Source organism: Haemaphysalis longicornis, unplaced genomic scaffold, assembly GCF_048455015.1.
Source record: "Haemaphysalis longicornis isolate Haplotype H1 unplaced genomic scaffold, Haemaphysalis longicornis Haplotype H1 scaffold_5, whole genome shotgun sequence".
Taxonomy (NCBI): domain Eukaryota; kingdom Metazoa; phylum Arthropoda; class Arachnida; order Ixodida; family Ixodidae; genus Haemaphysalis; species Haemaphysalis longicornis.
This window is the reverse complement of record NW_027526385.1, coordinates 1,888,633-1,905,901: the sequence shown is the minus strand read 5'-3', so window position 1 is coordinate 1,905,901 and position 17,269 is coordinate 1,888,633. Positions and strand designations below refer to the sequence as shown.

Here is a 17,269-nt window from a genome sequence, read left to right as displayed (position 1 = left end):
CGTGCACCCAGTCGACCACAGCGCATGCTGCCTATGACTCTGCCAAGTGCCACGGTGCAATCACACCACCCGCTGCTCCCCACTATGTCGTGCCAAAAAGGCCCCCGAGTTACCCACTGGTTCCCCAAGGCGGTCACTCATCTTGCGACACACAGATGCAAAACAAGTCAGTCTCGTAGGCCATGCCCTGAACACACTCCCTCGTATGTTGCCCTTGAGTTTCTTGTGGGCTTCCTCTGCGTTTCTCGCCACATGCTCCGTACACTGCACACTGAGCCCTCTGTACGCTGAGTGCCCATTGTAGTGAGCATGGTAAAGAGAGCGGGACAAGAGGGAGAGGCTCAGAGGTAGGTTCACCACTCCACTGATAACCGCTCACTCATGGGACAGGCCAGTGCATTCCTGCACGTGGGTAATCAAAGGGGTGCCTCCAAGGCACCCCTTTCCAAGCTTCACTACAAAGCACAGAGCATACGATCTGGCTAAACAGGGAAGTCGACTCGGCCCAACCGCTACTCCACAAACGCGGAGTAGCCCAGCACACAGTTTCACGCTAATACATACTAGAGAAACACCCGTTGTTGCAACCGCACGTCATCATGGGTGCCACCACTGCAGCCAGCAACATTCCTGGCTGGAACCAAATTCAACCAGAAAGGGTAGCGTTCTCTCTTGTTCGTCTTGCACGATGCTTCCAAATAATTCCTGACAAATAAATCTCTGGGAGCTTCATTTTTTCTATTACCCCAATGAAACAAACTATCATTTTTTACAGCCACAGGCATCTTTTTGAGCTTGTTGGCAAGCCATGGCTAGGACAAGTGAAGTGTTCCTACCCGGTACACCATACCATGCTCGCTGAAGCCCCACATGCCTAGACACTACTGCCAGATTTCCTTCTGGTGCAAAAGGTGTTGCATCGACAATTGAGTGTCCTTAAAGGACGCTCCCTGGGCAAACCAGGGCTCCGTTTGTGTTTACACTTTCCACAAAGGTCGCATTTTGTGGTCTATTTTGTTTAGCACCAAGAACAAGGGTGGCACTTACCCGCTTATTCACATAATAAATAAAAACAATGCTCGCCTATGGGTAAATGGCGGCCAATTTGGACATTCATGCCCAACTTGAAACCACGGAGTCATTTGCTGTATGCTGAACAAATCGCACAATGGTGGAGCCAAATGCAGCGGAAGTAAAAACCTCTCTTTGTCACTAGTTTACGATGATAAACAGTTTCATCACACCTGACAGCTATCACGATAAAATATTTCCACAGTGCATCGTTGCCAATAACCATAAACGTTGGATATCTATTCATCTGCTTTCAGATCGTCTCTCGTCTGCTGTGCTAGAAAACCTAGCTTTCCGAAATCAGGCTTACGATTATTTATGCTGGCTGGTTTGTTCTAGCTTTGCTTTTATTATTCTGTGTGTGCATGTGTGTGTGTTCGGGCCATCCAGCAGATCTTCACTGCGCTTAAAAGGCACGGGCTCCAAAAAGGAGCTAGCGCTCAGTAGGGCTGCGAAAGGAGATGCGACCTTAGGCCGCGTTGAGGCGGAGCCGTGAATCGGCTTCCGCCTACTGCAGGATCTTCGTCAATAAAGCCTTTTCCAATCCAATGTGCGTGTTCGTGGCCCTCCATGACGGGACCATCCGCTGCAGACAAACAGGCTGCCTTCTCGTCTGCAGAGAACGATCCCATAGGAGCATGCAAGAGGCACAGACACACACAGACGTACACATTAATAACAGCAGAACAAGGACAGACTACAAAGGAAGAGTCGCGAGTGTGATTTCACAAAACTGGGTAACCTGGTACAGCAGACGACAGATGACCCTAAAGCACATATGAAAAAAACGTCTATTGGTATTGGCATACTTGCCAACCTAGCGAGTTCAAAATTCATAAACCCCACATACCACGGAGGCAGCACACTTCAATTTTTTCTAGTTTAGAAGGATTTACGTACCGTGTATCAAGCACTCTACCGTTTTCCCAACCATGAGTGAAAACTGTCGTTCTTTAAGAGTAATGAGCAGCAACTCCACTGACTGTGATCGTTGACGCTCAGTGGGATGGGATGTTGTGTTCATTTAAAAACAGCACACAGAGGCATTCTGCACGAATCACACTGAAGCCGCTATCACTGGGCAGAAAACCTGTCAGGCTTGGCTGGTTGTCTGCGGCTCGCGTGTATTCCTGGTGCTTCTCCGAAGCAATGTGGACCTTGATGGCAGACTTGCCACCATGCGAAAGGTTCGCATCACAGGCACACGTGGTGCAAATGCCAAACTTCTCTCCTTTCTTCGAAGGCATGAAGCATGTAAATTCTGATGCGTACAATTTCAAAAACACTTGGTAGTGCTGTCGCAGCTTCGAGCCTGCCATTGCATTGTGAAGCAACTACTACGGCTGTACCACAGGTCGAACTGCATCGGACACGACAAAGAGTGACGCGAACACAGAAGTGCTAACGGTGCAACGTGCTATAAACAGGCTTGCCGAGGTGGCGAGTTCATGATATGGATGCATAGCCCGCCACGAGAAGACAGCAGAAGTTGCAACTTCTGTAGATGGTGACAACAAGAGTACGCATTGCACTCTCGTGGTGGCACGAGGTACCACAGTGTCGTTTTAAAAGATGTTCCCTTTTTTTTTTTTTTTTTTTTTCAAAAATCATGACATTTCTTGTAAATCATGACATTTCAGGCGAGGTTCATAAAATTGTAAGACGGGTTGAAATTCACACATTTTAAGGAAAATTTGGAAAAGCTGGCAGGCATGGGTACTGGTAAAGATGGACCGTGGGAGCATTTTATTATGATTTGTATGAACTCTTTGTGATCCACATCAACTATCGACAAAAGGGGTTTCCTTGTCTTCTGTCGCCTCATTTGGCTACTTCTTACCATGAACCGCCATCGCACGTTTTGTCTGGCATACGGCAGGTGGCGCCACAGTTCCAAGTTGGGCATGCAGTCCATATTGGCCATCATTTTCCCACAGGCGAAAATCGTTACTTATTTTCTGAGTAAGCAGGTAAGTGGCGTCCTTGTTCTTGGTGTTAAACCAAACAGACCATCAAATGCGACCTTAGCGTTAAGCTTAAGTGCGAACAAAGCTGCTGTTTGTCCAGGAAGATTATTTTTTAAAAGCACTCCTTTACCAATGCAACAGCGGGTATTTGAGCGTGAAACTGTGCAGCCTACCCTTGGAAGGTGTCCCCGATGCCGCTGACGTCCCGCAGCACAAACTTGAGCATGGGGCCCTGCTGCAGCTCTGCGGCCGCCAGGGCGGCTGAAGACGACGAGCGCCTCCTGAGGCGCGCCCCCTCCGGCACGCCCACAGAGGCCTCCCACTCGAGCACCAGGGCAGCGGCCAGCGCAGGCAGGTCCACCAGGCTGTGGAACACCTGCAAGGGGGCAGGCAGCCACGTGAACCACTTCCACCCCCCTTTTTGTGTTAACTTTGGGGAGAGCGTTTGCACGGAGAGACAGAGGGGAAATATTAAAGAGGGGCATGCCATATTCATGTGCACAGTGTTTTACCATATTACTGGACACTTTACAACGGTGTGGCACGAGTGCTTTCTGGCTGTGCTGGGCTGATAAACTCCCTTGCACACGAAGAAAAAACATATTCGAGGTATCCTGTGCCCTACATGCAACTGACACCTAAGGCCAGCCACCAGCTTTGAATTCAGTTCAGTAGTCTGAGACAACAGACAACACGGACTGTGGGCACCTTGGTGTAATTCACCCCTTTTGAGATATCAAGGCACCTAATTAGCCAGTTAACACATGCTCGGCAAGGGTACAGCTGCAATAAGCTAAGCATTCAAGAATAAAAAGAAGCACGCCGTAAGTAGATGCCCACCTCAACTGCCGTCTTGGCAGACATGAAGGCTGGCACGATGGTTTTGAACTGGCTCTTGAACTGCTGTGGGTTCCAGGCAAAGATCTGCAGGGACGGGAAGCAAGAAGAAACACCACCAGTGCAGCCAGCTTTGGAGGGACAGCTCCCACATCGAGGGAATGCCAGCAGAGCACAGCACACTGGTTGCATGACGACGCAGGAGGAACTGAATGCCACATGAAAGGTTCGAGCAAATGCTCCAAGCAGTCAAATGATGATCCAAGCACGGTCACATTCACTTATTCTGACTGAAAGCTGAATATACCACTCCCGTTTACATGCAAAGCATCTGGCCTCTTGCATCACAGGCATCTCGCATAAAAAGCTAAGCAGGAAAAAGTCGAGCCGAGAAAAGTTGTGCTCCATTTCGCGTTTGAAGAGTGGCATATACGCCACCTATGTCAATGTCAGCTAGTCAATGTTGAGAAAAACGAAACAAACAAAAGCGTTTGCTGGCTCAAAGCACTGCCAATTATACAGTGCCCATTTACAACTCACTTTGCATTTACATTTACCCATTTACATTTTCACTCATCTGTGACCTCAAGGAGAAAGACATGCTGTCAGCAGTGAAGTTGCAAAGTACTACAAGACACAGCTGAGTCAGGCAGCAAGCGAACCAATGAAAAGCACGGGCTTTTTCTGAAATGAAAAATTCTACGCAGTGCACGAGCTCCCCAGTGAACTCCCGTTGTAGCCAGTACCCCCTACATTTTTTTTTTACCATCCCAGAGTTATTTCCTGTGCTGTATAAAGAGTCATCCCATAAAACTGAGAAAAAAATACTATTGATGGTAATCAATTGGGGTAGATTGCAGCAGACAAAACTTGTAAAACCGACCAGCATGCATTGGCTCCAAGGGCCGCTGCTCACCGCAAGAGTTCATCATGAGAAATTTTCTTCACAAAACGGGCACTCCCTACCAGCCCTGGGTGACACACCTCTCTACTCAGGTGCAAGTGAAGAACGGCAGTAGGTCATGAAGGGTATCACTTGGCCCAAGCAGCAGACTTGTGATGCCATTGCACGCATGCACTTTCAGAGGATACTATGCTCAATGGCTGACACCGCATGCTTGATCTCACCAACCTCGCTTGTTGTCACTGCAGTAGTTTATAAGCAGATTTTAAGCAGATCCAAGAAATGAAGGAAACAACTTGTGTCACATCTAGAGCACTCACAGTAATGCACCTATGATCGTGCTGCACGGAGAAACAGCCGGCTGCATTGATGAAACGCCGGGCCAACTTCTCCAGTTGTTCTCACATTGCACCCGAGTGTGGTAAATATTTTGTGCAGATGAAAGCCAATCCCACAGTGCCCATCCAGCTCAAGTAGACCCCTCCCCTTTTTATCTGAGCCCACCACCACCACCACAAAAAACTGTGGTTGATTCCTCTGTCACAGGAATCGGTAAAGAACGAAAGTGAAATGTGCAGTGAAATCTGCAGCTGAGCATGATTTGCAGGTCGGCGGCTGTCTTGTGGGTGTGCTTGGTGAGCGACGTCCTGTTGGCAGGTCACTTCGGCAAAGGTGTACTGGCGTCATTTCCGCGATGGATATGACGTCAGTAAAATCTTGGTTTATCCCGGCATAAAACACGTTCGTGTTAAAATATGAAACCCGAAAATGACGTCTGTGAAATCTTGGTGAATACCGGCATAAAACACTTTCGTGTTAAAATATAAAACCCGAAAACCCGAAACTTGAAAAGCCTCAGTATAAACTACTCTTTAGTACTAAAGGTTGCTCCTCCGCAAGAAGACCCTGTGTGCAGAGGTGCACCCTTTACAGGCCGCTTGCTTTGCTGTAATGGCATCATTTCTGTGACAGATACGACGTCAGCAAAATCTTGGTGTATCCGGTAATAAAACACTTTCGTGTTAAAAAAAAAAGACCAGGAGCAACCAGATCAGAAACAGGTTTTTTTATACCTAATTTCAGAGGAACAAAGGGCTCAGTAGACACACAAGTGAAGTACGTCCAGGGAAACATGCTTGGCCAGGAACAACTTTGGCAACTTTAGCATTGGGAGCCCAGTTTAAAGCCTTGAGTACCTTGAGCAGGGCGGGGAAGTACTTCTCTGTGGCCCCGGCCTCGCACAGGGCCGCCAGGTTGCGCACGGTGAAGTGGACCACGTGCAGCGCGCTGGGGCCGCTCATCCACGCGCGGGACACGGGCCCCCGGAAGAACTGGCCCAGGGAGTCGCCCGTCTTATGCAGCACCACCGACCCTGAGGGATGGGGGGGAAATACAGCTTAGTTAGGAGGAGTGCAGGTTTGGGCGAGTTGGGAGTCCCTGGTGAACGCTCGATTGCGCAAATAGGCAGCATCAACAGAAGAGAACACGGCACACAAAGCGCAACTTTGAGCGCAGTTGAAAGTTTCGGTTTGTGTACTGTGTTCTCTTCTGGTGTCGCCGTCTTTTTGCGCAATCGAGCGTTCACTAGGGAAGAGGAAAACAGCCAGGGCAGGATGACACAATGCACTGATGCCCAGAGGAACTTGGCAGGACGGACTCAACCAACTGAATGCAGCCTGACTGGTCAGGAGGGCCACATCTGAGACGCTCACAAGAGTAACTGTCACGAACGTGTGCAGCAACTGGAGGGGAAAAATGGGCCCCCTTTAATTTCTTCCCTGCAACAAAATGCAATAAGAAAGAATATTCTGCACTGTGCACTTTCTAACTGCATTCCATTTTCCACAACTGTGCTGCTGCTATATACCATAAAATACCGAGCAAGCGCCCCCTCTCGACGTGGGGATAATTCGGGACACTGAAATTCGAAATAGTGCAAAAAGACAAGACAAGGAAACGACGACACAAAGCGCCTTGTGTCGTCGTCGTTTCCTTGTCCCGTCTTTTTGCGCTGTTTCGAATTTCAGTATACACCACCAAGTAGCCCAAACCACCGTTCCAACGCAGATAATTCGGGGAATTTCAGAGAGGGGTACTTGTTTGGAACTGCCCCATAGTAATTCAAAATAGCGGCGCGAAAAAATTAACCCCCCCCAACTACCCCATCTTACCCCCCCCCCCCCCCCCCAAAAAAAATAAATAAATAAAAAATATTGCAGTGCATTAGAGAGAAACATTTTTAGTAACGAAAAGAAGGCTTCAAAGCCCTTCTTGGCACAATCAGAGTTAGCAATTAGCGTGGGGTTCTTGCCAACCATTTTGTTGGTCCTGTTAGCCAGAGAACCCATTGTAACTATCGTCTGGTCCATTTTTGAGATTTGAACAAAGTGTACGTGTGGTGTGTTTGGAGGGTGTTCATGGCAAAGCAAAAGGCTTTTTCTGCCTCCGAGAATTCTTCCGGTGTCTTCTGGCTTTTGTTAGTGACACAATGCATTGTGGTGCCAAACTGCTGTTTTTATGGCTTGACGTACTGGCTCGACGCACAAAAATTTCCGAGTTGCACGTTGTGTGCTATTTTAACAGCTTCTTCAAATAAAAGCCTGCGACTCACAGCAGGCCCTGTGCTTCTTTCTCCTTGTTGTGCCAGAGCGCCTGGCCCAAAGGCGTTGCACGAGGCGACGCGCCGACAGCGAGGCTGAGTCACGCCTCTCCCTTTCGTCGCTGCGGCGCGGCCGAATCCCGCATCTCAGAATGCTGCGGCGCGGCCGACTCCTGCATCTCGAAACGCTGCGGCGCGGCCGAATCCCTCAGCGGAGAACGACCCAAACAAGGGCATGTCGCTACGCCCAGGGGCGAGGTCACGGAGACGGCGGCGGCATCGCTCTCCCTTTCCCCATTGGCGGCGCAGCTGACTCACCGCTTCGCTACCATTCGTCGGAATTCAAACTTCAGGCAGCGAGAGCCCTGATTGGAGCTATTTGAACTTCTCGGGGCCCCAACGAACTTCCCGGGCTATAAAAGAAGCCCGGAGGCTCTCATCGTCGGCATTCCTCGGCAGCTTCTCTCCGGCACCAGTCTCTTCGGAGGCACCGAGTGAAAGGGGTGCTGTCGCCTTTGTGCGAGTTATGTAACGTTTGCTTACCCTGTACATACTGTATATAAATGTTACTTCAAGTTTTCGTCGGCTCGAGAACTTCTTCGCTCGGCTCTGCGCCGCGTCGATAGCGGACGGAGCAAGGCAACATCGCTACACCGGTGACTGCGCTCGGGTGGCCAGTCGCAACAGCGGAGACAGCGTCGGGATGGCTGATTCCCAACCTCGGTGACGAGCTGGATGCGAGTCACAACCTTGGCGACCGCCCTGGGATCGTCAGTCCCAACATCCTTCACGAAACTCAAAAACGTGTAATCCACCTCTTCACTGAACCCCGGCAATCCATTGCTCAACTTTCGCCAAAACTTGGCATTGCCAAAGTTTTGCTTCAGCAAACTCTCATACTTGTTTTTGTCCCTCTCACATACCCTCTTTGATCGTAACTCAAGTGGCGAGATATAGCGCGAAGGCATTGTTCCCTCCGACTGGTGCATTGCTCGAGTAATTCCTGTACTTAAAAAAGGAAATAACACTTTTTTGTCTAACTACAGACCAATATCCCTAACTAGCACTTGTAAACTTCTAGAGCACATAATTTCTAACCATATGATTACTTTTCTAGACGAGCGCAACGTACTATCACCATTCCAGCACGGTTTTCGTAAAGGTCTATCCACTACAACCCAATTAGTTTCCCGTATACATTCTCTATCCTCAGTCCTAGATAAATCCAGTCAAACTGACATTATCTTCCTTGACTTCAGCAAGGCATTTGATAAAATACCCCTGTCCAATTTAATTCACAAACTTAACTTGCTTGGTTTTCCCTCAACCATTGTTAAATGGGTAACATCGTATCTATCTTCTCGCACACAGTTTGTTGATATAAACGGTACCTACTCCAATCCTCTTCCTGTTAACTCCGGAGTTCCCCAGGGTAGCGTCCTGGGACCACTACTGTTTTTAATCTACATCAATGATATTATATCCTGTGCAAAACATGGTGTTGAAATGCGGCTGTTTGCCGACGATTGCCTTCTGTTTCGTTCAGTCAAATCCACAGATGACCAAGTGTTATTGAACCAAAGTATTGATGCAGTTAATACCTGGTGTGAGTGCTGGGACATGCACATAAACCCCGAGAAAACTGTATCTATGCGCATTACTAACAAAAAACGACCACTAATTTACTCGTACAGTATAAAAGGAACTCCCATTTTACTTGCACAAAGTTCTAAATATCTTGGCGTCACAATCACCAACAATTTAACTTGGTCCTGCCACATTGAAATGATCTGCTCATCCGCCCGTAGAAAATTAGGGTTACTAAGGCACACCCTCAAAAGCTCTCCCCCTAGAACTAAACTCCTCGCATTTAACACAATAGTCCGGCCTTGTTTAGAGTACGTGTCTGAAGTCTGGGATCCGCACACTAAAAAAGATATTAACAACCTTGATAGAGTCCAAAGATTAGCTGTTCAATTTATTTACAATCGCTTCCACCAGTCTGACTCCCCGACAGAACTAATAATTAATAACAAAATTACAACTTTAGAATCCTGAAGGAAACTAGCGAGACTTAAATTTCTTTTTCAACTATCCAGAAAAACAGCATCGTGGACCTTTCGCACGTCCTCACTCCGTTATCTTCACGTCCTACTAGAGGATACCATCCTTACAAATTCACACCTATCTTTGCACGCACTAGCAACTTCAAGTACTTTTTTTTTCCTCGCACAATAACAGACTGGAACGAACTGCCGCACCATGTTTTTGAGTCTGGAAATGTACTAAAATCTCTGGAAAATTACACTGAAGTATGATTTATGTTACTTGTGAATATTTTGTAAACCTGTCTGTTTTTTCCCTTTTTTCCGTTTTTTTTTGTTCTTTTTTTCTCTACACCTGTATGACTGTGTAATTGGTCATATCATTATCGTTGTACCACCTCCCACTCCTGCTTGGGCTATTTTTATGGCCTGCAGTATTTTATAAATAAATAAATAAATAAATGTTTTTTCCGGAGTGGCAATGCCACTCTACGACTTCAAATTTCTTTTTATGTGCGTACAAAACGGCGAGCGTGTGCGGAATTTATGGCACGCCGTGTGTTCTTGTATTGGATTTTGGATTAGACTAAAGAGGAAGTCAGGAGCATTCCTGAGGAGTTTCAGTTTTCCTGTTTCGAACCATCAAAGTGGTTGGAGGAGGGGGGGCACTTGTTCAGTAGTACGCGAAAACTCTAAATACTTATACTATAAGAGGAGTGCGCTTGCACAGGTGGGGGCATTTGATCGGTATTTTATGGTAAGTGTGTTGTCCCAGTTGTAGGCTAGGCAAGAGGATAATAAAAAACCCAGAAGCAATGCATGCACGGGACAGGCAAAATGGAGCAGAGGAAAAAAGAGGGAGCCGTACTGACTGAGCTGCACATCATTGGGGGATGGATTTACTGGCGACAGTGCACTCGTGGTAGCGCTCACTGCACAAGCTAGGCGTGCAAGGTGGCTGAAAAAGGTGGGCTGAGCATGAGCTTCCGCCCTGCGTGCCACTGCCTTCCCTCACACTTCTGCTGTCCTCTACAGAGCAGACTTCTTGCCCTGCTGTGGATTTGCTCCCTTGGCCTCCACGTGACGAGGGAATCCCACTGCAGCATCGTGGTTGCCTGCGGACCTTTCCTTCCATCTTTTCAACCCTGGTTGCAGCTGTTTTATTTCCAGACTGTGCCATGGGTGCCTCAATTGGTGCTCCTGATTGGCTGCCCTAACTGCATGCAGCAAACACTGTGCTAGTAAAAAAAAAAAACAAGGACTAAGAAAGATGCCACAAGATGCCCATTATATGCACATGGGACTATGCATCTTTCCTGGTCCTGGCCTTGTTTTCGTTACTAAAATGTACTCAAGTAATAAGCCCAAACTGCTTCCCTTAACTGCACACAGTGGTTAGCCCAGGGCAGAACCCATTCCGATGTTTCCTGGTGCAAGGAACACACAGCCTACACGCAGCACTTCCCTCCATCGCATACACATGTGGCTACAACTTCTGCCTACACTGGCTGCGAAGATATTCGGGAGGCCATTCTAAATACTCAGACTGCAAACACTGCTCCCACAAAGAAATGCCTGGCCACAGAGGTTCTCGCTTCACAGTGCAGCAGGAATGTTACGCAGAGAGCTGCACTTACAGTTATACCCAACAACGTTTACACGGATGCAAAGAAAAAACTCCCCAGGCACTTAAGCCAGCTGTTTGAAGGTGAAAGTCTAGCAATTGTGAAAAGCCTTGTTCCCGCTGAATCGTGTTTGCGTCTATTTCTTTGCTTTCGGTCCCTCGTCCTTGGGCATGGATTACTCTGGCCGGCAGGTCGGCCTTCCCACAGGCCTCCACACGTGCCCATACACCTGTCACAGCACACCCATCAGGCTAATTTTCCATTCCACTCTGACACAGTGCCAGGTTGGCCGTGTAATTAGCACACCTGGCTGCTGCTTTGGTGACCCGAGTTGAAATCCCACATGAACCCGAGTTATCCTAGCAGTGGCCATTTGGGTGTCATCCTTGCTGACGCCAATTACGACTATGATCTCGTTTTCGTGTTTGATGAGACACGTAAAGTTTTCGTCTTAATAGGGATGTGCATCCTGATTCTGTCTGCCTTGTCACGATTCCCTCAAGAGCAGTGCAAGCTCCCACGCCAAGACTTGCACAGGAGGCAAGAGAGAGCGGGGGGGGCGTCCCCTTGCCCCTCCACCCTTTACCGTGGTGGAGGAAGAACTGGAGCAGGGCGGCGCCCAGGGCCACCCTGCCGAGGTGGCCGGTGGCCATGCGCTGCAGCACCAGCATCACCTCGGGCACCTGGCTGGCGTCCAGGCAGCACATCAGGTCCAGGGCACGCACGCACTCCACCACGCACTGCACGCACGAGGGGACGCACCACAGGCGTGTCTACTACATTCTAAGGGCGCACAAGGGCCACAGAGGTCCCCCACGCAAGGAGAGGAACGGACAGGCCGAGAGGCCCAGCCATGCTACGGGCAGGTCAGCACGATACTCCCACACCCCCAGTAGTTGCAAGTGTGTTCAAGTGGAAATTTGAGCGCGAAAATTTGACAAAGACACAGAAAGACCAGACGGGACTAGCGCTCACTTACAACTGCGTTTATTTTGCCAAAAGCATCGAAGTATAAGAGTCGATGGAGCCCCTTATCATGTTGTTAAAAGATCCAAAAACACTTGCTCTTTGCCACGCAAACATACCGAAGTGTCGCTAACACACTTGTCACCCATTTTCCTGATATGATAAGCCTCCATTAATTCTCGCGCTGGCTTATCATGGCTTCTGCCTACAATCTTAATCTCCTGAAATAGTGGGGTGCATTTGCTGTCACTACACTCACTACAGTGGGTAGGCAAGTGTGCCCCCTTTGCGTTTGTTAGTGAAAGATAATGTTCCCTTGCACGGTCATTTACGCATCTTCCCGTCTGATCGATGTACTCTTTGCCGCATGTCAGAGGAATGCGGTAGACCACTTCAACTGCGCAGGCCACGTAATGATTAGCATGCCGCTTTTGGCAAGCCTGTTTCTTGTCACCTAAGGCGCAAGTTCGTGGGCATAGCTGCGCAAGCTTTTTTTTCCTCGGCCCGAGGCAACAAGCTTTTTTTTCTTGCGCCCGAGGCGACAAGAAACAAGTTGACTGAAACCATTTCAACCCTTCCTCCGTCCATCCCCTCGTGTGGGCAGCCTTTTTTTGGCCCACATCGCTTGGATGTGTGCCATGCTCGGATGCATGTGCCCATGTACACAACAGCTTTCCCGTGAGCATCAGCCATGGCACGTGTCACAGGCAGCAATAGCAGCACACACAGCTCGAGCTATGAGCAGATGCCGCCTGAGAGGAAGAACCAGCGAGTATTCAAAAAGAAAAAAAAGAGCACAGCCCTTAGTATTGCGCCAATGATACCCACACCGTATTGAAGTGCTCCAGATTAATTTCAACCACACCCGGGGATCTTCAACGTGCACCAAAATCTTCACACACAGGCGCTTCAGTTTCCGCCTCCATCAGAAAAGCGGCCACCGTGGCCAGGATCGAACCCACAATGTCCTCGAGCAGCACAACGCCTCAGCCACTGGGCCCCCGCTGTGGATGTTAGCATCCTTCTGTGCAATGTGGCTGCTTTATAAAGGGACCATACGGACAAAACACAAGCTTGGTTCATTCCAAAGATTGCCTCGTTAGAATAACACTGGCACCACTTTTAACGCACACTTCGCTCAAGTAAGCCACACAATTAGGAAAAAAAGGGAATGGCCATGCAACCCACTAGCTCATTTCCCACAACAGAATTTATGATGTCATATGTTCCCAGCTGTGCGACTAGCTGGGACTGGCAAAAGTAAACACAAATTAGGCATGGCTTATAAGCTTGCTGAATGAGCTGTGTGCAATTAAATGGAATGCGTATTCATTTTACACCAGTAAGAATATTGGGGTAAACAATGAAAGTTACAAAAATACATGTAAGCACAGAAGTACTGGGGCGGTATTCTCGTAACTGTCCCTTTTGAAAACGTCCCTTTTGCGTCCCTTTCATCGTGACGTACTTCCGGTTAAGTCGTGGACGTTGGCAGCATAGAGCAAGATTGGCAGGAGGTTTGCCGCACTTGCGTTACATCACTTCCGGTTGTTTGCGTTTAGCCAATCAGGGCTTGCCAAAAGGGACACTTTTGAAAGGGACGCAAAAGGGACAAAACTCGAGAATACCGCCCTTGATGCGCACTGCTGTTGGTACTGGGCGCACTATGTTTTAGCTGAACAGCACTCCGCTGCTTTGAAGTTGTCTTGGACGACACTGGCCGATTCGTGTGTTACATGACCCTGTTTGTCCAGGATACCCCATGTTTCACAAAACGATTACTTTCTGCCGTAACAAAAACAAGCCAGGTGCAAATACAGCAGTGCCGGGAAGGCTGACGGCAAGCAAGGCTGCAGAGCCAAATGACGCAGTCAAAGTTCGTTTCAACACGCGCACTTATGACTTCATGGCAGACGTCATGAAAACACACACTTTGGCAGTAGAATCAAAATTTTACCTTAAATGAACGAACTTCTCAGTGCATATGGCATCATTTGCTGCCAGAAAAACACTGGGGGCACTATAAAACACGAAATCTATCGAATAAAACAAGCTTGTATTTTGTCTGCATGGCCATTTCACCCTGCTCCTCCCAGGATGAGTGGAAATGACGAGCAGTTCATGTCGTGAGCACACCCTCCCTGCCAGAGTGGAATGCACATCAGAGACGGATGGGCACACAAAGGCGCAGAGGAGGTCACTTCCAGGTCCCCAAGTAAGGCTCCCGACATGAGAATCAAGCGAGCCAATCCCCAGCCCCGCCAGCTGGCCAGAGTGAAGCAGCAGCATCGGAGGAAGGGCCACTCACGTGCTGCTGCAGCTCAGCGTCCTCCGCATGCACGGGCTCTAGAAGGGGGAAGGAGGGGGAGGGGGAGAAGGAGGGAGAGAGAGAGTTAGGGAGGGACAGAGACCCTGGGCACACAATGGGCTGGTCACACAAACGAATGCACTGAAAGCATTAGTGTGCCTCTGGGAACTTTTGTGGAAAAATACCACCTCCTACTGATGTGAAACACCCCTGGGACACAGACAAGGTGAGCACAAGCACAACTTCTCAGCTTGGGAAACGAGCCGAAACCGAGTCCTCGACTTCTACGCGCAGTGGGTAAGTGCATTGCTAGGCCACACGCAATGGGCACGTGTATTGTGCATACCTGTCCAAGGGGCAAATGCTTATTCCAAGGCTGGGTCAAAAAGAACAAAGCAAAACAAAGTGGCCAGGAAAACACCAAGAGTGCCGGGCTGTGCGGGAACAAGGGAGCAAGTGCATCACGTGCTATCACTACGGTCCCTAGGAATTCGGCTGGCCTGCCACTTGAAGATGCCATCAGCTGTGTCCTTACAATTTTGTAAATATAAGTATGTGCTGGCCTGACGTCTCCATTGGCTGCAAATGCAGGCACGTGCCAGCCTAACATTTCTACCGGATGCAACATGTCTGTGACTGAAGAGGGAAGCACCAAAATGACAAAAAAATGGAAATATAACCCGCACAACTGCCAGTGCAGTACAGGGAAGGGGGTTGGTGAGTAGTATAGGGCGGCAGGACATCAGGCCTAACATAGCAACTGGGGCCAAACATCCTTAGCCAGCACTCGCAACCTGACACCATACCTAAACATCAGACGACAGCTTGGCAGTCTCAGTAGCCGCTATCACCAATGTGCGTGGATTTCGCTCTGCAACAATGCCATATTTGTAAGTGTTGAATAGTTTAACTATTCAACACTTGCAAATGGTATAGTTGTTGTGCTTTCATCTGTATATTGCTTTGTGAGTTTGTTATTTTGACCCGCCGCGGTGGCTCAGTGGCTAAGGCGTTGCGCTGCTGAGCACGAGGTCGCGGGTTCGATTCCCGGCCGCGGCGGCCGCTTTTCTGATGGAGGCGAAAAGCAAAAACGCCCGTGTGTACGAGATTTCGGCGCACGTTAAAGATCCCCAGATGGTCAAAATTAATCCGGAGCCTTCCACTACGGCGCGCCTCATCGCCTGCATTGCGTCGGCGCGTTAAACCCCACAATCAATCAATCAGTTTGTTATTTCTTCACTGTCAATGAATATTTAATTTGCCTTTTTTTTTGCACAAGAAGGGTCGTTCTGTGTGAACTCCTAGCTAGCGGCGCTTCCCCCTTTTGTTTCAAATGTTATTTTCTTTTTCTGATCTGTGTACTATTTGTATTCTTCCTTTTATTCACAGAGAGTCTGCTTTTGCCTTAAAGGCTTTGCATTTACATTGTAACAGGGACAAGACGAGGAAGCGGACCATTGCACATTGCGCTGTGCTTGCCCATCTCAGAAGAAGGTGACGTATACAGTGTGACGTAGCTGTGTTTGTGCCAAGATGGCTGACGCCCATTAAATCACCGCCTCATCCATCATGGTTAGTCTTCTCGTTCTGCCGGCACACAACAATATTTTGCCTCTTTGAATGCCTCCTTTTGATGTATTTTTTTCTTGTCATCACCCTGTACAAAATGAAACCCCCCCCTCCCTTCTGTAATGCCCGCTGGACATAGAAGGCACGTAAATAAATAATTAAATGGAGGCACATGCAATCCAAAAAGAGTCACCTGCTACGAGTCATCGCTCTAGTCTGAAATGGGTAAGTGAAGCCCTTTCAGTGAGGGTGTGGTAATGGGTCAACTGCACCCCTTCTGACTGATCCAAGTCAGGTTTGTAGCAGTTGAATGAGCATACACTAACGGCAAAAGTCCCCCCCCCCCCCAAATTGCAGCAACCCCAAGCTGGAGTGGGAACACGCTTGTGCCTGGAAGGAAGAGGGCGGGCGGGGGCCACTCACTGCGGCGTGCCTGGTCCAGCAGGCAGAGGCAGTACTTGCGGCAGGCGGACACCAGGCTGTCGTCCGAGTAGCCCAGCGCCACCGCCTGGCCCAGCCACACGCCCAGCACCGAGAAGGCCGCCCCGTTCAGCCACTGGTCACCCGTGTGGAACTTGGCTGCACTCGGGGGAAGCACAGGGGGGAGGGAGGGAGGCCAGGGGAGAGGGCCACGCATTGCTGTTTAGTCTAACTGCGAGCTCAGTTTTTACACAATGTCAAATCATAGAGATTCATACTACTGGTATATATACTAGAGAGAAATGTGGCGCTGCAATCGCATGCCGCCATGGGTGTCACCATTGCATCTAGCAACGTTCCTGTCCTACTTGGCTCGGCTAGCCCTTTGGCTCTTCTCGCTACCAAAGCCGAAATCCACAAAAGAGGGTAACTTTTTTTTTGTCTTGGTCACCTTGCGTGAAGCTTCTGAGTGATTCATGACAAATAGATCTCCCGGAGCCCTACTGTCCTGCTGATGAAACAACTTTCTCCTTGATTTGATTGATTGATTGTAGGGTTTAACGCGCCGACGCTACGCAGGCGATGAGGCGCGCCGTAGTGAAGGGCTCCGGATTAATTTTGGCCACGTGGGCATCTTTAACGTGCGCCGAAATCTCCCACACACGGGCGTTTTGGCTTTTTGCCTCCATCAGAAAAGCGGCCGCCGTGGCCATGAATTGAGCCCGCGACCTCATGCTCAGCAGTGCAACGCCTTAGCCACTGAGCCACTGCCGCGGGTACTTTTTTTTTCTTCTTCAACAGTGACACTGCCTGTACATTTGACGCACTATTGTGCTGACTTGTGTCACAGACCCTCACCTCTCTTTTTTCCCCCATGTGATGAATTGTATGCATGTATTTGTGGATATCCCCCTGCTGTAATGCTTTATCGGCACTGCAGGTAATCTGAATAAATAAA

General features: G+C 49.0%; 1 protein-coding gene across 4 annotated transcripts in view; it reads right to left on the bottom strand.

Annotated features, from left to right (window-relative positions):
- Positions 1–17,269, bottom strand: part of LOC144137778 (AP-5 complex subunit zeta-1-like) — a 55,108-nt gene that overhangs the window by 26,642 nt on the left and 11,197 nt on the right. For all 4 annotated transcript variants that reach the window (XM_077669754.1, XM_077669753.1, XM_077669751.1 and 1 more), the window contains exons 6-11: positions 16,315–16,470; positions 14,323–14,360; positions 11,635–11,788; positions 5,976–6,151; positions 3,879–3,962; positions 3,212–3,414 (exon numbers count right to left, since the gene is read on the bottom strand). In XM_077669754.1, coding sequence (XP_077525880.1) covers positions 3,212–3,414; positions 3,879–3,962; positions 5,976–6,151; positions 11,635–11,788; positions 14,323–14,360; positions 16,315–16,470 — 811 coding nt within the window. The remainder of the gene's footprint in view (positions 1–3,211; positions 3,415–3,878; positions 3,963–5,975; positions 6,152–11,634; positions 11,789–14,322; positions 14,361–16,314; positions 16,471–17,269) is intronic.